The following is a 19,874-nucleotide window of genomic DNA, read 5'->3' on the forward strand; positions in this document are numbered from 1 at the left end:
CATGACCAGTTGTAGCGGGATTCTTACCTCCGTTCAGCAGAAAGAGGCAGGGATGAACACTGCTAGTTGCTTCGTGAAGAAACAACATTTGCTGATCAGCGGAAGCACAGAACAAAAACGCACACTTCTGGATCTCGTGAGTGCGGTGGACGATCTTTACTGCCGGTTAACCAGACGCGCAGTGATGTAATCGGCGCATGGCCCTGGGTGTAGGCCCCCCAGTCTCGGCAAACACGCCATTGGTACGGATGCTTCAATTGCCGATCAGGGGTATGACCGTATGAGATCTTGATTTATTGCTCCCCACTGGTGTTTTGCATTCATTGTACGACCCTTGCAGAGAGGTTTCGTCAAGCTTTCGGGCTTATGCGCAGCGGAGACGGGGGAATAGGGGTGGGCCGGGCTTCAGTGCCTGATGCCGTGATCCCTTTTCCTCGACCGAATATTCAGGCTATTTGGCAATCTCATGTCGGCAGCCAGACTGTCTTCAAGGCAGTGTCGTTATGAACCGACTGCTCATGTTGAGTAAACCTCCTAGAGAACATGAATTTTATAAATACTCACATGTTCAGATCTGTTCTCGCCGTCTCTGCTTCGTCTTGAACCAGGTTGCAACTCAAGCTCATCGTTTCTATTTTCGTGACACTCCCTTCGGTCCCTCTGCCTATCACCTAGAAATCCCCTTTTCTTATTCCCACAGCCCATCATGAAGTCGGCTCTGGCTCTCCTCGCGGTGCCCCTTGTGGCAGCCCTCCCCTCCGCCAAGACAAGCTCCCTGAAGCAGAGACAGGCCGGCGCCAGCATCCACGACGCCTTCGTCGCCGCGAGCAAGGAGTTCTTCGGCACCGCCACCGACCAGGGCCTCCTCCAGCGGGACCCCAACCCGGCCATCATCCAGGCCAACTTCGGCCAGGTCACGCACGAGAACTCGATGAAGTGGGAGAGCCTGGAGCCCAACCGGGGCTCGTACAACTGGGGTCCCGCCGACGAGGTCGTCGACTGGGCCATCGCGAACGGCAAGCTCGTCAGGGGCCACACCCTCGTCTGGCACTCCCAGCTTCCGCAGTGGGTGGAGGGCATCACCGACGCCGAGGAGCTGCGCGAGGTGATCCGGAACCACGTCAGCACGACTGTTGGTCGCTATGCTGGCCGTATTCACCACTGGGTAATGGGTCCCCCCCCCAAGTCTTTAAAATCATGTCGAGACGGAACGGGATATGAGAATACTAACAGAAGACAAGGATGTCGTCAACGAGATCCTCGCCGAAGACGGCTCCCTCCGCGACTCGGTCTTCTCCCGTGTCTTGGGAGAGGAGTTCGTCAGGATTGCCTTCGAGGTGGCCCGGGAGACCGATCCCTCTGCGGTTCTCTACATCAACGACTACAACCTCGACCAGGCCAACTATGGAAAGGTCAATGGCATGGTTTCGTTTGTGCAGAAGTGGGTTGATGAGGGCGTCCCCATCGACGGCATCGGTAAGTTGACCTTGTCTTTCCCCCTCCCCCAACTCTTACACCCTATGGCTGGGGCAATGAAACAAAACTGACAAACTATCACCCCGTGCAGGCACGCAAACTCACATCTCCCCTGGAATGGGCGCCGGTGTACAGGCTGCACTAGAGCAACTCGCCTCCGCCCCCGTGAGAGAAGTGGCCATTACCGAGCTCGACATCGCGGATGCCCCTGTCGAGGAGTATACCGCGGTTGTCCAGGCCTGCCTCAACGTCGAGAAGTGTACTGCCATCACTGTATGGGGAGTCGGCGATGCTGTAAGTTGATTCCCATAAGAGTACATGTACAGAAAGATGAAGAGGAAAAATGGCAACTGACATGAATATCAGGACTCTTGGAGGCAGGGTGATAACCCTCTGCTCTTCGATTACAACTTTAACCCCAAGCCTGCTTACGATGCCATCATTGACTTGCTTTCTTAAGCGGTTACATGATTCGAGGTCAATGTGAATACAGGTCCAGACGGGGCATGGACAGCTTTTTCCTTCTTTTTTTTTTTCTCTTACATATAGTCTTGAATACCACCTCACTTTTTCCGCGTTAACAGCAAGGTCATACATACGTCGTGACTCTAGCCTGCAACTTTTATAGTTCCTCTTCCTCCTGAGTCCTGCTTTGCCGTTACTCAACCTTAACTAAGATAACATGAAAAATATTTCGTGACACAAACATGACAACTCGAAAGACAATTCCCTTAAAAACCAGGCATGCGCTTCCATGCGTTCCCCCGACCTCGGTCCTCACGTCCGCTTCTAGTTATACCCCGTCCCCTCCCTCCCAAACCCAGGATGTCCCCTCCCCTTCCTCTCCATAATCGCCAACCCACCACTCTCCCTCCGACAATCAATCAACTGCATATGCATCAACCTCTCATAAAAAGGCACCGACCTATCCCAATCACCAGTGAAGAGCAAGCTCCGCCTCAGATGCGGCATGTCCTCCACAACCTCCTGCACACTCCGTATAAGCCAGCTCCCGAGCCCGCCCCCCTGATGGTCATGGTCCACCCAGACGTCCGTCAGGTAGAGGAAGGTGATAAAGTCGGTCACGCAGCGCGCAAACCCCAGGAGCTTCAGCTTGGTGTTGGGAGAGGGTACATGTAGTTGGGCGCGTGACTCGGGGCCGGGTGTTCCCGCTCCCGCTCCGGCTTCGGCTCCGGCCTCGGCACTGGCGCCGGCATCGGAAGCGGCCTGGCCATCGACGCGGTAGAGGCCGAAACACAAAGACTGCTCCACCATCTCCCTCATGGCTTCTTCGGGTAGGGAGTCGGTCCAGTAAAAGTCGTCCGAGTCAAAGGCTGCCATGAGTTGGTCCATGGGGATCAGCGACGGGTCGGTGGATATGAGGTAGGAGTCTCTCTTCCATTGTCTCTGGCGTAGTTGTGCGGCGACGGAGCCCATCTTCTTTTCTCTTTCTTTCCTTTCCCTTCCCTTCCCTTTCTATTTTTGTTTTTGTTTTTCTTCTTCCTTATTCCCCTTTGGTTCTCGACTTGATTTCGCGTTGACAGAGAAAGAGAGCCCCAAGCAAATTGCGTACGAGCAGGGGAGAAATCATGGAGACGTCTGCGTATCTACTTAGAAGGACAGGAAGCGGCATAAAACAAGGGAGAGGGGGGTTATATAGTTGACGCCCTTCCAGATATTGTTTGACTCATCGTGAAGTGGAACAGAGAGATCCGACCGCCAGATCCGAGTTCCCCTATCAGTAATACGGGTCAACAATAGTCAAAAGAAGAAGAAAAAAAAACCCCGGCTTCGGCCAATAGTTCACGTAATCCCCCTGGGCCATGATAACGTTAGTCTGCGCCCTTCCTAGGATCAAATGCCGCCGACCCGCCACGATGCAACAGCATCACTTCGTCGTCTTCGACCATCCTTCCCAAGGCAAGCAAGCACATCGGATCATAATAAGGATAATGTCAGTGTAAGGCAAGAACAAAAGAAATTGGCAATTCGTCGAAATCTCTAACGCCGTTTGTGTACAGTGACACTCGCTGTCGGTTGGTCTTTTCGTCTTTTCCCCCATTTTCTCTTGTTATTGTGAGTGACCACGGTCCACACAGTCATCCCCTTCCTCACTCTCCCCATCAAAAGCCAAACCGTTTGTTTACCTTGTCGCGTAAATATACCAACACAGCCAAAAGCAGCAAGGCAACGCAAAAACACATGAATGGGCTTCCTCTTCCAGCTCACGAACTTTGAGCCCTTTCAGATATCCCCTCCGTCTGGAGACCCGCAATTCCCCTATTACTCCTCGGCGGACGAACGCTCAATGCGCTCCCCTCGCCCTCTTCGCGCCACCACCAATCTCAGAATCGCCCCGCGGCCGCTTGTTCCCCGGCTGGAAATCGTTGGCCACGGGGTTGAGCCCACCTCGGCCGCCCCCGCGTCCGCCTCTACCGCCGAATCCGCCTCGCTCACCGCCGCCGGAGGATGCCCGGTGGCCCGGAGCTTGATGACCTCCGCGTCCGCGTCCAGCCGCACCGCCACGTCCCGGCACGGGAATGGCACTCCTCTGGCCTTGCCCTTGGCCCTGGCCTGGACCTTGCTGACCTTGCTGCCCCTGTCGTTGACCTGGATGCTGACCTGGCTGTTGACCTGGATGCTGGACCGGCTGTTGACCTGGATGCTGAACCGGCTGCTGGCCTGGCTGTTGACCTGGCTGTTGACCTGGATGCTGAACTGTCTGCTGAGCTGCCTGCTGACCAGGCTGTTGTTGGCCTGGTTGGGGACCTTCGCCAGGACTCTGAGCCTGTGCAGCCTTCGCGAAAGGATTAGAAGCCGGAGCAGCGACGGCAGCTGCTGCCGCGGCGGCAAATGGGTTGTTGGGCAGCGAGGTAGGAGGCCCACCCCCCGCCGCGAAGGGGCTGGGTTGGCTGTTCGCTCCCTCCGTCTTGATCTCCGTGCCTATCGCCGGCACAGAACCTGGCTTCGGAGGTAGCAGTCCGCTCCCTGGCGGCACAAGTTGTTTGGGTTGGCCTTGTGTGGTACCTAAAGTTCGCCTCTGTTAGTTATGGAGTCCGAAGGCGAAAAAAAAACCCCCCCGAAAAAAAAAGAACCCCCCACGAAAGATTTCTTGACCTACCTGTACTGGGGGCTGCACCGCCTTGCGGAGTGGGAGAGCCCGGCATCACGCGGGGCGTCGCGCCCTGTCCACCCATGGGAGGACGCCAAGGCGTCGCCTGAGGTGCGGGCGGCGCTTTGGTATTCTTCGCCTCCTCCCACACCTCGCCGACGGGACGCTGCGGCGTCTGTGTCGCAGCCGTGGCCACCACCTCGATCTTGGCATTCGCCGTCCTGAGCTGGTTATCCTTCATGCTAATCTGGAGAGCCGACTTCTTGGACGCGAGCGTCTGCCCTTCTTCGCGCGCGCTGTTGATCCTCTGCTCGAACTCGGCCCGGAGGTTAACCTCCACCTTGGACGTCTGTTCCTCGAGCTTCTTCTTCAGATTCGCCGTAAAGATGTTCTTAGCCGTGGGATGCGTGACGAGAAGCTTCCGGACCTCGTGGTCCGACAGGTGAGACAAGTCCAACCCGACGGCGGCGGCCGCTGGCGTGCTTGTAGTCGGAGTCGACGGCGTCGCGTCAGCATCTTGCTGCTTAACCGGAGTCGCCGCTGGTGCCGCTGGTGCTGGTGGTTGCTGTTCTTGCTGCTGTGTTGTCTGAGGCTGCGCCGCCGCTGGTTCCGCCGTACCTTGCTCGGCCTTCCAAATCACCTTCTCCTGTTCCAATTTCGTCTTGAACTCCTGCTCCAACTTGGCCCGGTCCTGCCGAAGTTTGTCGTTGAGCGCATTGCGCATCTTATCGGATCGCTCTTTGAGAGTCTGCGCCATGCTCTCTTCGACCTGCTTGGCCCGTTGCTCCAACTCGGCCGCCTTGGCCTCGGCTTCCGCGATCTTAGCTTCAAGCGCCTGGCGCTCCTCCTTGGACAAAACCTCGGCGGTCGCTCCCTCCGTCACCTCACCGTCTTCGGCAGACGCGGCCCGCTCTTGCTGCTGCTGCTGTTGTTGCTGCTGCTGAGGCTGCGTCTGCGTCTGGGAGAGCTCGGTCGCCTTGCGGATAGCATCGTCCCTCTGCGATACCACATTCTGGAGCTCGCCACGTAGATTCTGGAGCTCCTGCTCAGCGGCCTGTTTCTGCGCCGAGATCGATTCGAGCTCGCGCCGGGCGTCTGCCAGGTGTTGTTCCAGCTGGGCAACCACGTCGGCGGAGGCGGATGCCGACGTCTCCATCGTAACCTGACTGCCGCCTGCGCCAGCGGCGGCCTGGTTGGCTTGAGCCTCCTGTTGCAGCCGCTGCACCTGCTGTTGGAAGTCTTGAATGTGCTGCTCGAAATCCGTCTTCTGCGCCGCCGCCGTCTCGAGCTCCCGTCTGGCGCCGCTGAGCTGAGTAGTAACGCTTTGCAGTTGCTCTTGCAGCTGAGCCACCTGCGCTTCGTGAGACGCGCCTATGCTGGCTCTGGCCTGTTCGAGTTCCGACCGGATGGCGTCCAGCTGCTCCCGAAGGCTGTTCTTCTCCGCGATCGCTTCGTTCCTCTCTCCGGACAGCTTCTTGGAGCGGTCTTTAAACTGGTCGGTGAGGCGTTGTCGAGTGTTGAGCCAACCGGCCCTCTCCGCTTCCAAAGAATTCTGAGCCTCTTCGGCCTTCGCGTTGAGTTGTTCCTCTGACGCCTTCAGCGCGTTCCTCTCCTCCTCCAGCGTTGCGATCGTCTGTTTCAACTGTTCCATCTCTGCGGGGTCCACGCGGCCGTACTTGGTGAGGATGCCCTCGGTGCGCTTCTGCCACCGGTCTCGGTCTTCCTGGATCTGTTTGATCTCCTCCTCCAGGAATCCCTTCTGCGTTTGGAACTCCTCAATCTTGGCCTCGAGCGGCTGGACCTTGGCTTCGAGCTCCTCGATCTTGGCGCTCTTCTCGGCGATCTGGTTTCGCGCCTGGGCAAGTTCGTTCCGCAGCGTGGCGCTGCTCTCGCGATACAGGTTCAGCTCGTTGAGCTTCTCCATCAGGTCCTTGTGCGCCAGCGCCCCCTGACCGCTTTCGGCCTGAGCACGCCTCTCCTGGTCCAGCTTGAGGCGCGTCTCCTCGAGCTGCGACTGGGCGTAGGACAACTGCTGTTGCAGCCGCTTCGTCTCCTGCTCTTTGAGGTCGTACTGAACTTCGAGGATATCCTTCTCCCGCTGCAGATACGAGTTGAGCTCTCGGAGGCCGTCCGCGGCGGCGTTGTCGACGGAAAACTCCGCACCCGGATCGCCGTTCGATGTGCCGGTCCGGTTCTGCTTGAGGGCGGCGAGCTGAGCCGTGATGTTCTCCATTTGCTGATGCAGAAGCTTGTTCTGGGCATTCGCGTCGTCCCGTCGAGCCTTGAGCTCGGAGATCTCCCGTTCCAGCTGCTGACGTCGTCCGTCCCAAGAACCCTGGCTCTGGGCCAACGCCACCTTGGCCGACTCGGCCTCGGCCCGGAGAGACGCCGTTTCGCTCTTGAGCCGGTTGTATTCGCCCCGGAGATGCTGCGCCTGCTTCGCAGCCTCGGCGTGCTTGACAAGCTCATGTTCGTAATCTTGCTGCGCCTTGGCTGTAATGTCGGCCTGGGATCGCAGGTCTTGCTGGTGATACTTGGCCGCTTCCGAATAACGCTCGGCCACCTCCTTTAGCCTCGCAACTTCCTCCTCGAAGATGCGCTTCTCGTCCTCGAACCGCCGGGCGACCTCGCCCTGCGAATCCCGGATGCTGGACAGTTCCTTGTTAGAGTTGGCCAGCTCCGTGGACAAGTCCTCGACCCGCTGCCCCAACTCCTTAATCTTGGCGTCCTTGGCCTCGACGACGGACTCCATCTCTTGCCTGTACTGCTCCTGCGACGCGGTGAACTCGCCGAGAGCCTCTTCATTCTGCTCGCTCAGCTGCTTGTACTGCTGGGCCTGTTCCTTGGCATTCTCGAGGTGGGCCTTGGTCAAGTCCAGATCACGCTTGAGATCAGCAACTTCGTTGATCAGATCGCGCATCTCCGATTCGGCGGCGTCTTGGTCGGTCTGTGATGGCTCTGTAGCAGTAGCTGTAGTTGTAGCCGTAGTCAATCCGCCCGGACGCGGCGTCGGTCGTGGCTGGAGACGGCCGTAGCGCTCCTCGGCACTCCGCAGCTCGATGGTGAGTTCGTCCACACGACTCTGAAGATGGTCGCGGCTCGTCTTGACCGACACGTGTTCCTCGCGGATTTGACTGAGGTTGGCCGAGAGCTCGTCGATGCGCTTCTGGGCTTCCTTCGCGTCGAACTCCTTGCGCAGCTGCAGTCTCTTGCCTTCCTCTGCCTCCTCCGAAAGCTTGCGCTTGGTGGCGGCCAATTCATTTTCGAGGCTCTCGATCCGGGATTGCGCTTTTCGCCGATTCTCGGATTCGGAGATGTCACGTTCGTTTTGAACAGATTGCTGCGCGGCGAGGAGGCCGTTCAGGCGGGCCTTTTCTTGGTTTAGGTTCTCGTTGTCCTGGTTGATTCGATCCTGGATATCCTTCCAGAGCTTCTTCTCCGCCTTGAGATTAGCGGTTTCGTTGCGCATGCTCTCCAGAAGACCCCGTGCCTCGATGAGCTCCTCGGCCACCTGCTGGGTGCGAATGTCCTGCCTGGCGGCCGTCTCGGAAAGGATCTGGCTGCGCTTCTGTAGCTCCTTGTTCTCGGTCTGTAGCGCCATGTAGTTGGAACGCAGCATCTCGTACCGCTCGGATGCCAACGAGAGCTGGCTATTGATCTTGGCAACCTCTCCCTGGAGGGTGTTCTTCTCGCTCGAGGTCTTGTCGATTTGCTCCCGTAGTGACCGTCGGATGGATTCGGCGTCGTCCCGGTAGGCGTCGAACTGGACCTGCAAGTCCCTGAGGGCGACCTGGGGCGAAACGCCACCGTCCTGTTCCGACTCGATGCTAGTGAGAGGAGGACGCTGACTTTCGTCCACGGAGCTTCCGAGGATCGAGGCGAGCTCGCCAGCCGAAGCCTTCTGCTGAAGCAGACGGCGGAACATGTCGCGCTCCGATTTGTAACTCTCCATGGTCGTCTTCAGGGACTTGGCCTCGTCGATCATGTTCGAGAGCTCACGTTGCAGTCGTTCGACGGCCTGGTGGTCTTCGACGGCCTGGTTCTTCGCGGCGATGGCCTCCTCGCTTTCCATCTGCTCGGCAAGCTCCCGCGTGACCCTGAGGAGCTCCTGGTTCTTCTCCTGCAGCTCCTGGATATCCTTGAAGACGACAAACTTTTGGGTGATGAACTGGTGGGTGTCGGACATGTCGGCAAGGGCGTCCTCGGTGACCTCCCCGCGGGACAGTTGCTCGAGTCGGAGGGTCTCCTCACGCGAGAGCTGATCCAGGCCCTTCTCCCGGGCGTGCATGTTGAAGACGAGCATCTGGATCTGGGTGCCGAGGTCGCGCAGCTGGGATCGCAGAATCTTGGTCTCGGCCTGGACGTTGGAAAGCGCGCTCTCGGCCTTCCTGGCAGACTTCTTGGCAGCGTCACGCTCCTCGTAGGCCTCCTGCGAAAGCTGCGACATCTTGGCAATCTCGGCACGAAGGGTATCGGCTTCGCTCTGTAGCTCTTCAATCTCGGGAGTTTTCGCCTCCAGAACGGCGATCATGTTGTCCAGCTCCTCGGCCAGTTGCTGGTTTCGGCGTTTCTCGCCGGCCAGCTGACCCTTGACCTTGTAAAGTTCGTCGATGGCTTGGGTAGCGGTGATGGCGGACTTGCTGCGGATGGAACCCGGGGTCGCGAAGGGCGAGGCGGCGCGGGCGAGGAATCCGCTGCCGTTCGGGCGTGGTGTCGAAGGGACGGAGCCCTGGGAGGCGGCGGCGGCGGCGGGAGCCGGGCCTTGATCCAGGCGTACATGGAGTTCGTCTATCTCACCCTCCAGCTGGCTGACCCGCTCCTCGAGGACACGGCAGTTCTCCTTTTCGGACTCGAGCTCCTGCTGGAGACGCTTCAGCTCGTTGAGGTGTTTCTGATTGAGGGATTCGCGCTCGTTCTCGAGCTGCTGGACGCGAGCTTTGTGGTTCGAGGTCAACTGGTTCGCCATGTCAACGAGACGCTGCTTGCTCTCGAGCTCCTGCTTGTAGCTCTCCTCGGTGCGGGCAAAGGATTCCTGCTGTTGCTGTACCCTGGTGAGAGCTTCTTCGGCCTTGCTTTGGGCGGCATCGAGACGGTCACGGAGCTGTTTTTCGCCTCGCTTCAGGGTCTCGACTTCGGATTTGGCGTCGTCATTCTGGCGCTGAAGCTCGGCGATTCTAGTACTCTTTTCCTTCCGATACTTGAGGGCTTCCTCGCTCTTGGTCTTGAGTTCATTTTCGAACCAGTCGCTGTTGCGGCGAGCGAGGTCCAGCTGTTGTTGGAGCGATTCTTCCCGGTACTTCGCACTGCTAGTGGCAGCCTGGGCCGTCTGCAAGGACTGTTGCAGAGTGGTGATGTCCTTGGTGAGCTGGACATTCTTCTGGTGTTGTTTGGTGAGTTCCTCGGAGAGTTCCGCATCTCGGGCATTACGAGACTCAAGAAGTGCCATGTTAGCACGATTGGAGGACTGAAGTGACTCGATGCGGTCTCGCAGCGTCTTGATCTCGGAGTCGTTGTCGGAACCTCTCGTCTTGAGGGCCCGGAGTTCGTTTTCGACATTTTGACGGGTGGTTTCTAAAGGGGGAAGACAGCACCAGTCAGCCAGGCGATATCCTCCTGACGTATATGAGACGAATCCATGCCAGCAGAAGGTTACGTACCTTCTTCCCGGAGCTTCTGCCTGATTTCCTCTACTTCTTTCAGAGCCTTGTCGGACGTTGCTTTGGCGTTTCGACATCGTTCCTCGGCGCTACGATGAGCACTCTCGAGTTCGACATCGACCATCAGTTTCGCATTGTACAGCTCGTCAAATTCGCCAGCCTTGGCGACAACGGCTTGCAGGAGCGATGCGACAAGTTCAGTGGTGGGGTCGGTGGTGATAGTCTGGACAGTCGACTCGGGCAAGCCGAGATGGCCAGCGACCCGGGCGACGTCCACCACAGCAGCTGCCATGACTATCTGAGCTCCTCTCCTATTGCTGATTATTCGACATCGGATATTGATGTAGTGCAGGATGAGGTGTGTCGATGAATATCGGGTCGTCTCTAATTCGTCTTGGTTGGTGTAGAGAAGGCAGAAACCCTAGGAAGTCGGGTCGGCGGGGCGGAATGAAGTGCCAAAGAAAGAAAGAAAGAAAGAAAGAAAGAAAAACGATTCTCGTCTTTGTCGCACAAGTAAGTACGAATTCGGAGAAGAAAAAGGTGAACAAAGGGAGGCGAAAAAGTTGTGCTGCGAAAGGATATTGAAAGGCCTTTCCTTTCTTTGGTCACGGTTGCTCCTGCCTCACGCCTCGCAAAAGGTTGTTTTCCTGAATCAACACGAAAGAACACAAAGGGTCAAGGCTGCGAGGTTCAAGGAAACGATAGGCCAATCAAAACACGTGCCGGTGGGAGCTAGATGTGCCGGGGTTTTACCGGAAATGTATTAGTCATTCAAGATGTTGTGGATTACTAATCCATTGGGCGAACCGGTCACTTGATTTGGGGATTCTCGGGACTTGACTTGGGAGATATCATGCAGCGAGCATCTCAGCTCTCGATATTCGAGGCTACATCATTCTCCTGTATAACTACACCAACAGATGAAATCTGGTCGCTCAACTATAAGTGTCCTCTATATACGGGCCTGATATCCGAAACAATTCTCTACTCCATCATCACCAACAACGATGCCACTGTCCCTCTATCCCGAGACTCCTGGGGAGAAATCTGGCATATAATCATCGCGTGTCCAACGTACATTAAGGGCGATAGCCACCCAAAGAGAACGGACGGCCATACATGATTCTTCTGGAGTATCATTTCTGACCGTGCCAGCAGTGGTAAAGGAAACCCCATGCCGCCATCATTCACGTCGGGAGACTGAACATCGTGATTGCCGGTGACCACCCCAACAACAAGAAGCCACCAGATACAGATCGCGCCACACTCTGAGGTCTTGTGGTGAGAAGATACGAAGTGGCATCCGCGAGTGGAGAGAAGTATATACTTTCCAGGACACTGGGAGGGAACTATTCGCACTCATGTAGGGGTCGACCGACGACATCATATATATGTGTTGGGCTTGATCGTCTCAACTAACCATTGTCGGATTTTCTTCGATCCCAAGCCTATCCCAAACCCTTCGGACAGGTTGCAGTATTTTCCTGACTTTCCACGTAAAAGTGACGGGACTCTGAAAACGACTGCACTTACGTTGGTATCTATGCCTGGTGGGGGGGCCGGGGGGGGAGGTCCTTGAAAGGTCGTATATAGTTGACCGGCTTACTCTGTAATCCAATTGCTTGCAGAACCTCTTCCTCATCTTATTGCGGGATGCATGGCTGGCGAGTGACGACCAATCGTTTGGTCGTCGGCTCTGTCAAAGCGAGGACGGCTGCCGGGCCCCGACCACGACGTGAACGGCCAGGGCCTCGGCCTCCGAGGAGGAGTCGGTTTGTTCCGTACGCTTCGAAAACAGCGGTCTGTGAAGTACATACGACGAACGTACTTTGACTTGAGGAAGTTTGCTTGAATCACAAAATGCGACGTACGGTACCATGGTGGATCTGTCTACCTCGTCCTGCCGTGTCCTCTTACATCTCATAGATAGTATTAATTGCCTACCTAGCGACAAGGATGGTCCATGTGCGCCTAATACCAAACTGAACACCGAGACATAAACATCATTTCCGCCTAACTTCGTTAGATCCCACTGTATTGTGCCAAAGATTATCTCGTCTCACACAGCATTCGTACATATCGACCCCCAGGAACGAGTGTGGCGTGGATTCTATCTATTTTTGCCGTTTGTCGCCTGTTCGCACCAATCCGAGTCGGCTGACTATGACCCCGACGATGCACCTCCCTGTCTTACCTATTTGGGGTTCTTCTATCGACGGGGATGATTTTGATAGGTAATACTCGCGTATTTTTTCTGCTTGTAGTTTCGTTTCTCTCCTCTCCTCTCCTTTTCTTCTCTATCGCCTTGTCTTCTCGCTTTTTGTGTCTCTGTGTCTAAATAACCTCCTCTCCTTACCCACCTCGTCGTTTCCCTGTTGTCAAAGCCAGTGGCTAGAGACGATATGGTTTCTGGTTTGGGTGTAAAAACACTCCCGACAGAGTGGAAGAGGTAGACGGGCCGACAAATCAAAGCAGCGTTACAACGTGTCAACGTACCTTAAGTTAAAGTAATATTATACTTCCCTCCCGCACGTGGGATCAACGACCCTACCTACATCTTATCCTTGCTTACACGTGCATATCACCTTTCTTTTGCCTAGCATTGGTTTCCAAATAGAGGACCCTTGTCCACTAGTCTTCGTGACCATCTAGGCGAGATCAATATCTGCCACTCAATGAAGCGGCGCCCACGCCCAGGTGAGCTGATACGCCACCGACAAACGAGATGAAGTGACTCGAATGAGTCGAGTCAGCCTGACGAAAATCAGCATTGGAAAATCAACCTCGCTAATGCAACCTACTGCAGGCCTCATGTACTGCTAGGGGTGCCAGAGTGCCTCGTTCCAGACGTTCCAGACACATCGATCGCCAGGCTATCCGGGGTATTCCATGGCTTGTCGTTAAAGCTTGATCGCCACGACCCCTGTCCCCTCCCCCAGAAAGCCCAGGCTGCCCAGCAAGCTCCAGAGCACGGCTGTAAGATCCCAAGAGAACCATGAGAAAACGACAGTCGGAGGAGTGTCTCCGGATAGCCCACGAACTGGCAGATATAATAGCCTGCGCCCAGCCTCCGTATAGCTGGCGAGCACCTCTTCTGCGACCTCATCCCTTCCTCACTCGCAAGCTCAACGCTCAACGGTCAACAACATACCCTCAGTCAGGTTTCTCAGCCTCCCCCTGAATCATCAACCAACCTTTACCACAAGCCTAGTCAACGTCAACCACCCCCCCACCTACCCTCACCATGAAGCCCACACACACAACCTTGGCCCTAGCAGCCGCCCTCCTCACCACCCTCGCCAGCGCCGCCGACACCGCGCAACGAACCCACCACCACAAACCCCCCACCGGCGCCGTCTCCGCCTCCTCGCTGCTGCTCAGCCGCCAATCCGAGTGCGGCGTCACGGACCAAGTCTGCGACGCGGACTACTGCATCCCCTCCTCCGCAGACTGCTGCGACGAGGGCTTCGGAGGCTACTGCGAGCTCGGCACCTACTGCGACGGCGGCGGCTGCTGCCCCACCGGCAGCACCTGCGAGGGGGACCCCGTCGGGTGCGGCGACGACGACTACGTCGAGTGCGGCGACTACTGCCTCGAACCAGACATGAGCTGCTGCGACGGCGGCTTGTACGCTTGCATGGCCGGGACGGTGTGCGTCGGCGATGGCTTTTGCAGCTACCCCGATGAAGATGAAGATGAGGATACTGTGACGGCTCCTGGGCCTGCTCCCACTTCCCCCGCCGAAGACGACGACGAGGACGACGACGACGACGAGGACGAGGACGAGGACGAGGACGCCCCGTCTCCTACTTTCACGCGGGCTGTCGAGCCCACTGATGGGCCTGGCGTAGATGACGACGAGACTGATACCGATGATGGCAACAGCAACTCCAACGACGACGATGATGATGACGAAGACACTGAACAAGGCTCGCGTGAAGGCATCCTCGGCAATGGCAATTTGCCTGGCTCCTCCGCAGCGGGACTTCGTCTTGATGCTACTACTCTGGTGGCTGGTCTGTTGGCCGGTGCTCGGTTCCTTCTCTAAATTCCCAAGATACGTACGCATGGATGGGCTGCATTGGGAGGGATCGAAGCCGTCATTGTCGACGGCGTCTGAGAACAGGACTCGATTATAACATGTTTATTTGTACATACTTTTCAACAGGATACCTACATTACTTTAATCTTGAAAGTCAATGTTTGGCTTCTACTTGCTTGTCGTATTGTCCGGAAAGTAATGTAATGGAGTTGGGGGCGTCGGTCATGAAGGCGGCTGCTGGCCACCTTGGTAAGTAGACATCAGGCCTACTCATTGCCCGGTATAACAGACTCGATAAAGACCAGCTTCGATAAACACCTTGTTCTCCTGCAAGATAAACAATGTTCATTAATTTGACCAGCTACCACTGTCATCTATTTACTGTGGGCACTTCAAGATCAGGGACCGATATCTTTCTGTTCCCCTTTTCCCCCTAGCCGCGAAGAGTCCAGCTGATGCGTTTTTCTTTCCCCGGACCCGACTAGGTAGAGAGTAAACCGACTTGAGACTTTTCAAGCTTTCCACTGACAAAATAGAAACCTGCCAACTCCTCGCTGAAAATTGGTGTTTGTGAACCATGGAAGTAGAGGGAAGCATGTCCCCCAAGACCACTGGGAGAGGGGGGTGTAAAAGTAATAACCAGGGGGGCAAGAAATAAAAGGAAAAGGACAAGATAACGAACAAAAAAAGACGAAGAAAAAAATCCATCATGGATCGTCAAATCCGAATGTTACACTCTCATCGTAACCCATCCTCATAGACACTTGGTGCGCATCCATTCCACACTGCGCGAACCCAGGTTGAGCCCGTTGCGCGCCCACCACTTACGCACCCGCTCCTGGTCCCCAATACTATCCTCCAGCGCCTCCTCAATAACGCAAGGACGATACTCGACGCGGTGCCGCCGGCCATCCATGCCCTCCAGCTCGCCGTGCGCGAAGCCGCGCCACCACTCCAGGACGTCGATGTGCTGGTGGATGGTAGGCTGGATGAGGACGTCGGCGTCGAAGACCATCTTATCGTCCCCCTTGAGCTGGCGCCACGCCTCGAGCACCTCGACGCGGCCCCAGCGGCTCGCCAACTTGGCCACGCTGTCGCCGTGGCCGACGGGGATGCCCGAGGCGACCCACCAGCGGATCACGGCGACCTGGCCGTGCTGCGCCGCCCACAGGAGCGATTTGCCCGGGCGGAGCACGATGCGATCGTCCTGGGCGGCGGCGTCGCGCCACCACTCCAGCACCAGGAGGTGGCCTTTCCCCGAGGCCTGCTCGAGAGCCGCCTCGGTGAAGACGAGGGGCAGGCCGGAGCGGCGCCACCACCAGTCGAGCACGTGGACGAAGCCGTTCTTGGAGGCGCCGTCCATGGCCTCTGCGTCGTAGAGGTGCGACAGGTCGTCGTTGTTGCAGTCGTTGTTGCTGCTGCTGCTGCTGCTGTTGCTGTTGCTGTTGCTGTTGCTGTTATTATTCTTGGCGCTGGTGCCGGCGCGGTTTCGGGTGTCGGATCTTGTATTGGTTCTTGTGCTCGTGCCCGTCTTGGTGCTGGCACTGGCGTCGACGCTGGCGCTGATACTGGCGCTGGGTCGTGCTTCACGGTAGATGCGCGACCCCCTCCAGTAGTCGAGGACGTCCGGGCGGCCGTAGTAGGCCGAGGCCTTGGTCGGGAGGACTTTGCCTTCGAAGGCCTTGTAGAGGTCGGGGCGGTTGGCCTCCATCCACGAGAGGACTTCGATGAGGGAGAAGCGTATGATCAGTTTGACGACGAGATAGGGGAGGTCGTGGAAGTTGGAAGGCGATTGCAGGAGCTTCTTGCAGATGGACGGGGTGTCGCAGGTCAGAACAACCCACTCGAGCTCGTGTTCGTAGACTTTGAGCGGGTCGTTGGGGTTTTTGGGGGTACGGGACCACGGCTGCGGCATGGCAAGGCTGGTGTAGATGCCGAGGGCCTGGGCCAGCTCCCAGTCTTGGGTGAACTCGAGGATGATGGTCCAGATTTCCGGGGGCAGCTTGGAGTTCACCTTGGGCGTGCCGGAGAAGAAGAGGCCGAGGTTTTGGCTGACGACGTCGACGTCGCGGCCGAGGCCCATGAGGTCGGCCTGATTTTTGATGATGCTGAGTACGTCGTTGAAACCAGACCAGTCGACGTTTCGCTTGGGGGATTTGGGATCGTCGTTATAGGTCCAGAGAATGGGCGGCATGGGACGGATCCAATGACACTTGCGGTGGATCTTGCTCATGTGGCGCTTGGTGACTGGGTTCTTCCACATGTGGGTGCTCATGCCGGGTATGAAGAGTATCTTGTTCGAGACATCCCAGCCCCGGAGGACCTCAAGCAGAAAGGTATCGGCTATACCGGCCAGCATCTTCGCGATGGTATCAGCATCGATCGGGGCGAGGACCATGAGGTCGGCCCACTCGACGAGTTCGAAGGCCTGTTGTCGGTAAAAGTCGACGTCGCGGGCGGCTTCGGAGGCGGTGGCGCCGCACTCGGTGGTTGGTAGGCAGCTCATGGGCCGGTTGGGGATGACGACGACAGTTTGGCTGAGACGGGGTATGACGTCGTCGACTATGGCGCGCATCTCGAAGGAGGAGTTTTTCGAAAGGCGGACAACGAGAGCGTTGGCCCAGGATGTATCGCGGGGACCAGTAGCGGCGACGAGAAGATGAAGTTTGCGATCGCGAGGCTTGAAGTGGAGGGACGACGAAGAGGAGTTGCTCCTCTTCAGATGGAGGAGCATATCGCTGGGGGAATCCATCGCTGCATACCTGCTTCGGCGCACGGTAACGATAAGGGATGGATGGTCGGTTGGGCTGTAGCAAAGGTGCGGAACAGAGAAATTATCTGGACGGTCGTACGATGCGGACAAGAGGTCGTAGAGATATAGTCTCGAGGGGAGCGGAGGTCATTCGGAAGCTGGGAAGATAGCAGAGGACTACCTAATGATGCCGTAACCGTATAGATATGCAGGGAGTTTGGTTGGGTGGGATGTGCCAAGGTTCGTTCGTCCTCGCGTGCAAAGAAAAGAAAGAACAATATAGAAAGAACGAAAAGGCGGTGCAAATAATGGACAGGTGGTAATAAGGTAAAGAGGCAAGTAGAAAGATCGGGTGTACCTTAGTGTCAAGTCGGTCAGAAGAGATAAGGGTCAGTCGGTGAAGGGGGATGATGCGTTGGGTACCTTAGGTTTGCGTCTTGCATTTTCGCCTTTTTGCCGTTGTACACGTACCTACTTTTGGGCATTTGCCCTTTGCTTGCCATACGTAGTTGGATCCACCCGGGAGTCTCCACCCGGATGGCAGGGAAGCACCATCCTTACGTAAGCTGGAGACCTGTCAGTCCAATTGAAATCGTGCCATCACAGTGATGACATCCTCGGGTTCAGAGAAGTTGCTCACCGCTTTCCGTCAGCGGATAATGGAACTCCACTGTGTCTGGCATTATCGGCAGTTTTTGAATATTTTTATTTTATTTTATTTTTGTTTTTATTTTTTAGGTAAACATCTTGGGTTGAGCAGAGCAGGTACAGATACATTAACCGGCCAAACTCTTCTATTACCAATGCTTTACATGCGTCTCCAAGTATTATGATTTGAAGATACTAACGGGAACGTAAACAGTCTGCAGACGACTGAACATCAAAGGCCCAACCAAACCTTTACTCAGGATCATGATACCATCATATCATCGCATCGGTACAGGGTACTGTATAAACGATATGCAACTCATGATGAAACAGGGACTTGAGGGAGATTGTTGAATTAACGGGAGCGTGCTTACAGGGAGCGTTAATTCAGGAAATGTATAATTATATTATCTATAAAAGAGAAAGAAAAAGGGGGCGGGTATACGTGTCCTGAATATATCTACCACCTTCTAAGCGAGGATAGTGGGGCACCTCTAACTAATAGGAGAGCACTATACCGTGGCTCACGTGATAGAATATAATACACCCCCTAATTATTACGCCGTGATTAGCGGAACGATTACTTAGCCTAACCTTAACCTAGCCTTATTTTTAACCTTAAAATAGCCTTAAAGGGTCGTGTAATACCCTTAATATCGAGTTAAAAGGCAGGAATAAAAGCTATAAAATAGTAAAGAATAATAATAATAGTAGTAAATAATAAAGGAAAAGTACTATTAATAGCAGTAGTAAATAGGTGATAGTAAAGCCTCCCGTAGATAAATTAAAGGCGTTATACCAGTGTTTTGGAGCTTTTGGATCCTCCCTCTTATAACTTCTCGTTCCGTTGTTTCTTAAGGAATTTTAACGATTTTTAAACTAAAATTTTCCGATTTTTCTAAATAACAGCAACAAAAACAACAACAACATCGATATAGTAAGTATCGGAGCTTTATTTTCAGTGGCGCGTGCTAACTGGTAGCGTCGTTTAGGCTCCCCCCACCCTCTCGGCCGTCACCCGTGCCGCGGCAGCTAAGAAAGCCTCGGCCAATAGTATAAAGAAGACTAAGGGCAAAGCCGGCACTAAGAAGGGTGCTTCTATAAGTTATTTCCGAGCGTTAGTCTACGATATCTCTGCTCTATTCTAAGCTAACTCCTTAAAAAACTGCTAAGAGCAGTAATAATAATAATAAGGATACCGAGGATAATTTTATTCCGGTTCTATTTAATCCGCCCTGCCTAGAATACGTAAAGGGTATTTATTCGGGGAATAGCGCTCGTTTAATTACTATGTTTCCGTTCCTGGCCGCTCCTATCGCTGCCAAAAGTGCAAGGATAGAAACCACATATACCACCCTCTATAAGTTCTTACCCCCTATCTAAGGCGCTTTACGATCGTGATCGTGTGCTTTATTTTGTATTAGCTCGAAGATATATACGCTATTAAGCTTTACGACCGCTAACCTATACTTATAGTTTTGCTAGCCTTATCTTTTTAATTAAAATTCTTTTTAACTATGTTATAGTCCGTAAGATTAATAAGGACTCTAACGACGACGATAAGAAGGTGCGTTTTTCGCTGTATTTCTAAAGTTAAATACTCTGACTGACTAGTTTCGCGCAGTTCTTCGCTAAACTTAAGTAAACGGTGAAGTTTATAATTAAACTAATAGAGGACGAGGATAACAAGAACTTCTTCCGTAAGGAAGAACTTAAGGGAGCATTAAACCAGCTTCCTACTACTGCCTCGGGTAGTAATTCCACCTCCTAGCTCGCGGGGGTTATAATAGAGATTTTACGGGAAAATGGCTTTATTATTACTCCTCCGGCTGGAGGAAATAGTGTGGTGGCTGGCGTATCTGGTGCGTAAGTCAGTGCTCCGGATAGAGCCGATAAAGCTTAGTAACTTGGCTAGTATGCTTCTTTGGTGTTTTAGGATTTGCTTTTGGGTTTTGGAATAGTGTTTTGGCATTAAGATAACTATACCCTCCTACTTTTTACTGAATTAACTAAACCGCCGGCTTGCTATACGCCTAAGGCGCAGGAATTTCGACTTTAACTGCTTCTTTCCACCCCCTTCGTGCACTGATTATATTAAGATATACTCGGAAGTTCTCGAATTTTTATCGTGGAAGTGCTTTTATTAATCCGTCCGCTAGTATTAAATTCGTAGTAAGATATACGACT

At 54.8% G+C, this 19,874-nt stretch overlaps 5 protein-coding genes across 5 annotated transcripts; 3 read left to right on the forward strand and 2 right to left on the reverse strand.

The window, feature by feature from the left end:
- The first annotated feature begins 615 nt into the window (after positions 1 to 615).
- Positions 616 to 2,038, forward strand: SODALDRAFT_315370 (endoxylanase). Its single transcript, XM_028609290.1, has 4 exons — positions 616 to 1,165; positions 1,242 to 1,476; positions 1,568 to 1,770; positions 1,843 to 2,038. Exons 1-4 carry the CDS (start codon positions 707 to 709, stop codon positions 1,933 to 1,935), a joined length of 990 nt encoding a protein of 329 aa, XP_028464280.1. The 5' UTR covers positions 616 to 706; the 3' UTR covers positions 1,936 to 2,038.
- A 227-nt stretch (positions 2,039 to 2,265) lies between these two features.
- Positions 2,266 to 3,184, reverse strand: SODALDRAFT_380785 (hypothetical protein; the record flags this gene model as incomplete). Its single annotated transcript, XM_028615130.1, has 1 exon — positions 2,266 to 3,184. The coding sequence occupies exon 1, from the start codon at positions 2,911 to 2,913 to the stop codon at positions 2,266 to 2,268; it is 648 nt and encodes a 215-aa protein (XP_028464281.1). The 5' UTR covers positions 2,914 to 3,184.
- A 114-nt stretch (positions 3,185 to 3,298) lies between these two features.
- On the forward strand, positions 3,299 to 4,488 carry SODALDRAFT_220325 (hypothetical protein). The gene has a single exon (XM_028607331.1). The coding sequence runs from the start codon at positions 3,683 to 3,685 to the stop codon at positions 4,451 to 4,453; it is 771 nt and encodes a 256-aa protein (XP_028464282.1). The 5' UTR covers positions 3,299 to 3,682; the 3' UTR covers positions 4,454 to 4,488.
- Positions 4,489 to 13,003: 8,515 nt separating this feature from the next.
- On the forward strand, positions 13,004 to 14,408 carry SODALDRAFT_352446 (hypothetical protein). The gene has a single exon (XM_028613592.1). It carries the CDS (start codon positions 13,490 to 13,492, stop codon positions 14,291 to 14,293), a length of 804 nt encoding a protein of 267 aa, XP_028464283.1. The 5' UTR covers positions 13,004 to 13,489; the 3' UTR covers positions 14,294 to 14,408.
- A 633-nt stretch (positions 14,409 to 15,041) lies between these two features.
- SODALDRAFT_281915 (phosphopantothenoylcysteine decarboxylase) lies at positions 15,042 to 17,021 on the reverse strand (the record flags this gene model as incomplete). Its single annotated transcript, XM_028608315.1, has 2 exons — positions 15,042 to 15,723; positions 15,892 to 17,021. 2 exons carry the CDS (start codon positions 17,019 to 17,021, stop codon positions 15,042 to 15,044), a joined length of 1,812 nt encoding a protein of 603 aa, XP_028464284.1.
- Between the last annotated feature and the right edge of the window lie 2,853 nt (positions 17,022 to 19,874).

The sequence above is a fragment of the Sodiomyces alkalinus genome, assembly GCF_003711515.1.
Source record: "Sodiomyces alkalinus F11 unplaced genomic scaffold SODALscaffold_9, whole genome shotgun sequence".
Taxonomy (NCBI): domain Eukaryota; kingdom Fungi; phylum Ascomycota; class Sordariomycetes; order Glomerellales; family Plectosphaerellaceae; genus Sodiomyces; species Sodiomyces alkalinus.

Coding starts and splice junctions, on each gene's coding strand:
- SODALDRAFT_315370 (XM_028609290.1), top strand. CDS start 707: ATGAAGTCGGCTCTGGCTCTCCTCGCGGTGCCCCTTGTGGCAGCCCTC. Junction 1,477..1,567: donor CGTCCCCATCGACGGCATCG/GTAAGTTGACCT, acceptor CACCCCGTGCAG/GCACGCAAACTCACATCTCC. Junction 1,771..1,842: donor TATGGGGAGTCGGCGATGCT/GTAAGTTGATTC, acceptor CATGAATATCAG/GACTCTTGGAGGCAGGGTGA.
- SODALDRAFT_220325 (XM_028607331.1), top strand. CDS start 3,683: ATGGGCTTCCTCTTCCAGCTCACGAACTTTGAGCCCTTTCAGATATCC.
- SODALDRAFT_352446 (XM_028613592.1), top strand. CDS start 13,490: ATGAAGCCCACACACACAACCTTGGCCCTAGCAGCCGCCCTCCTCACC.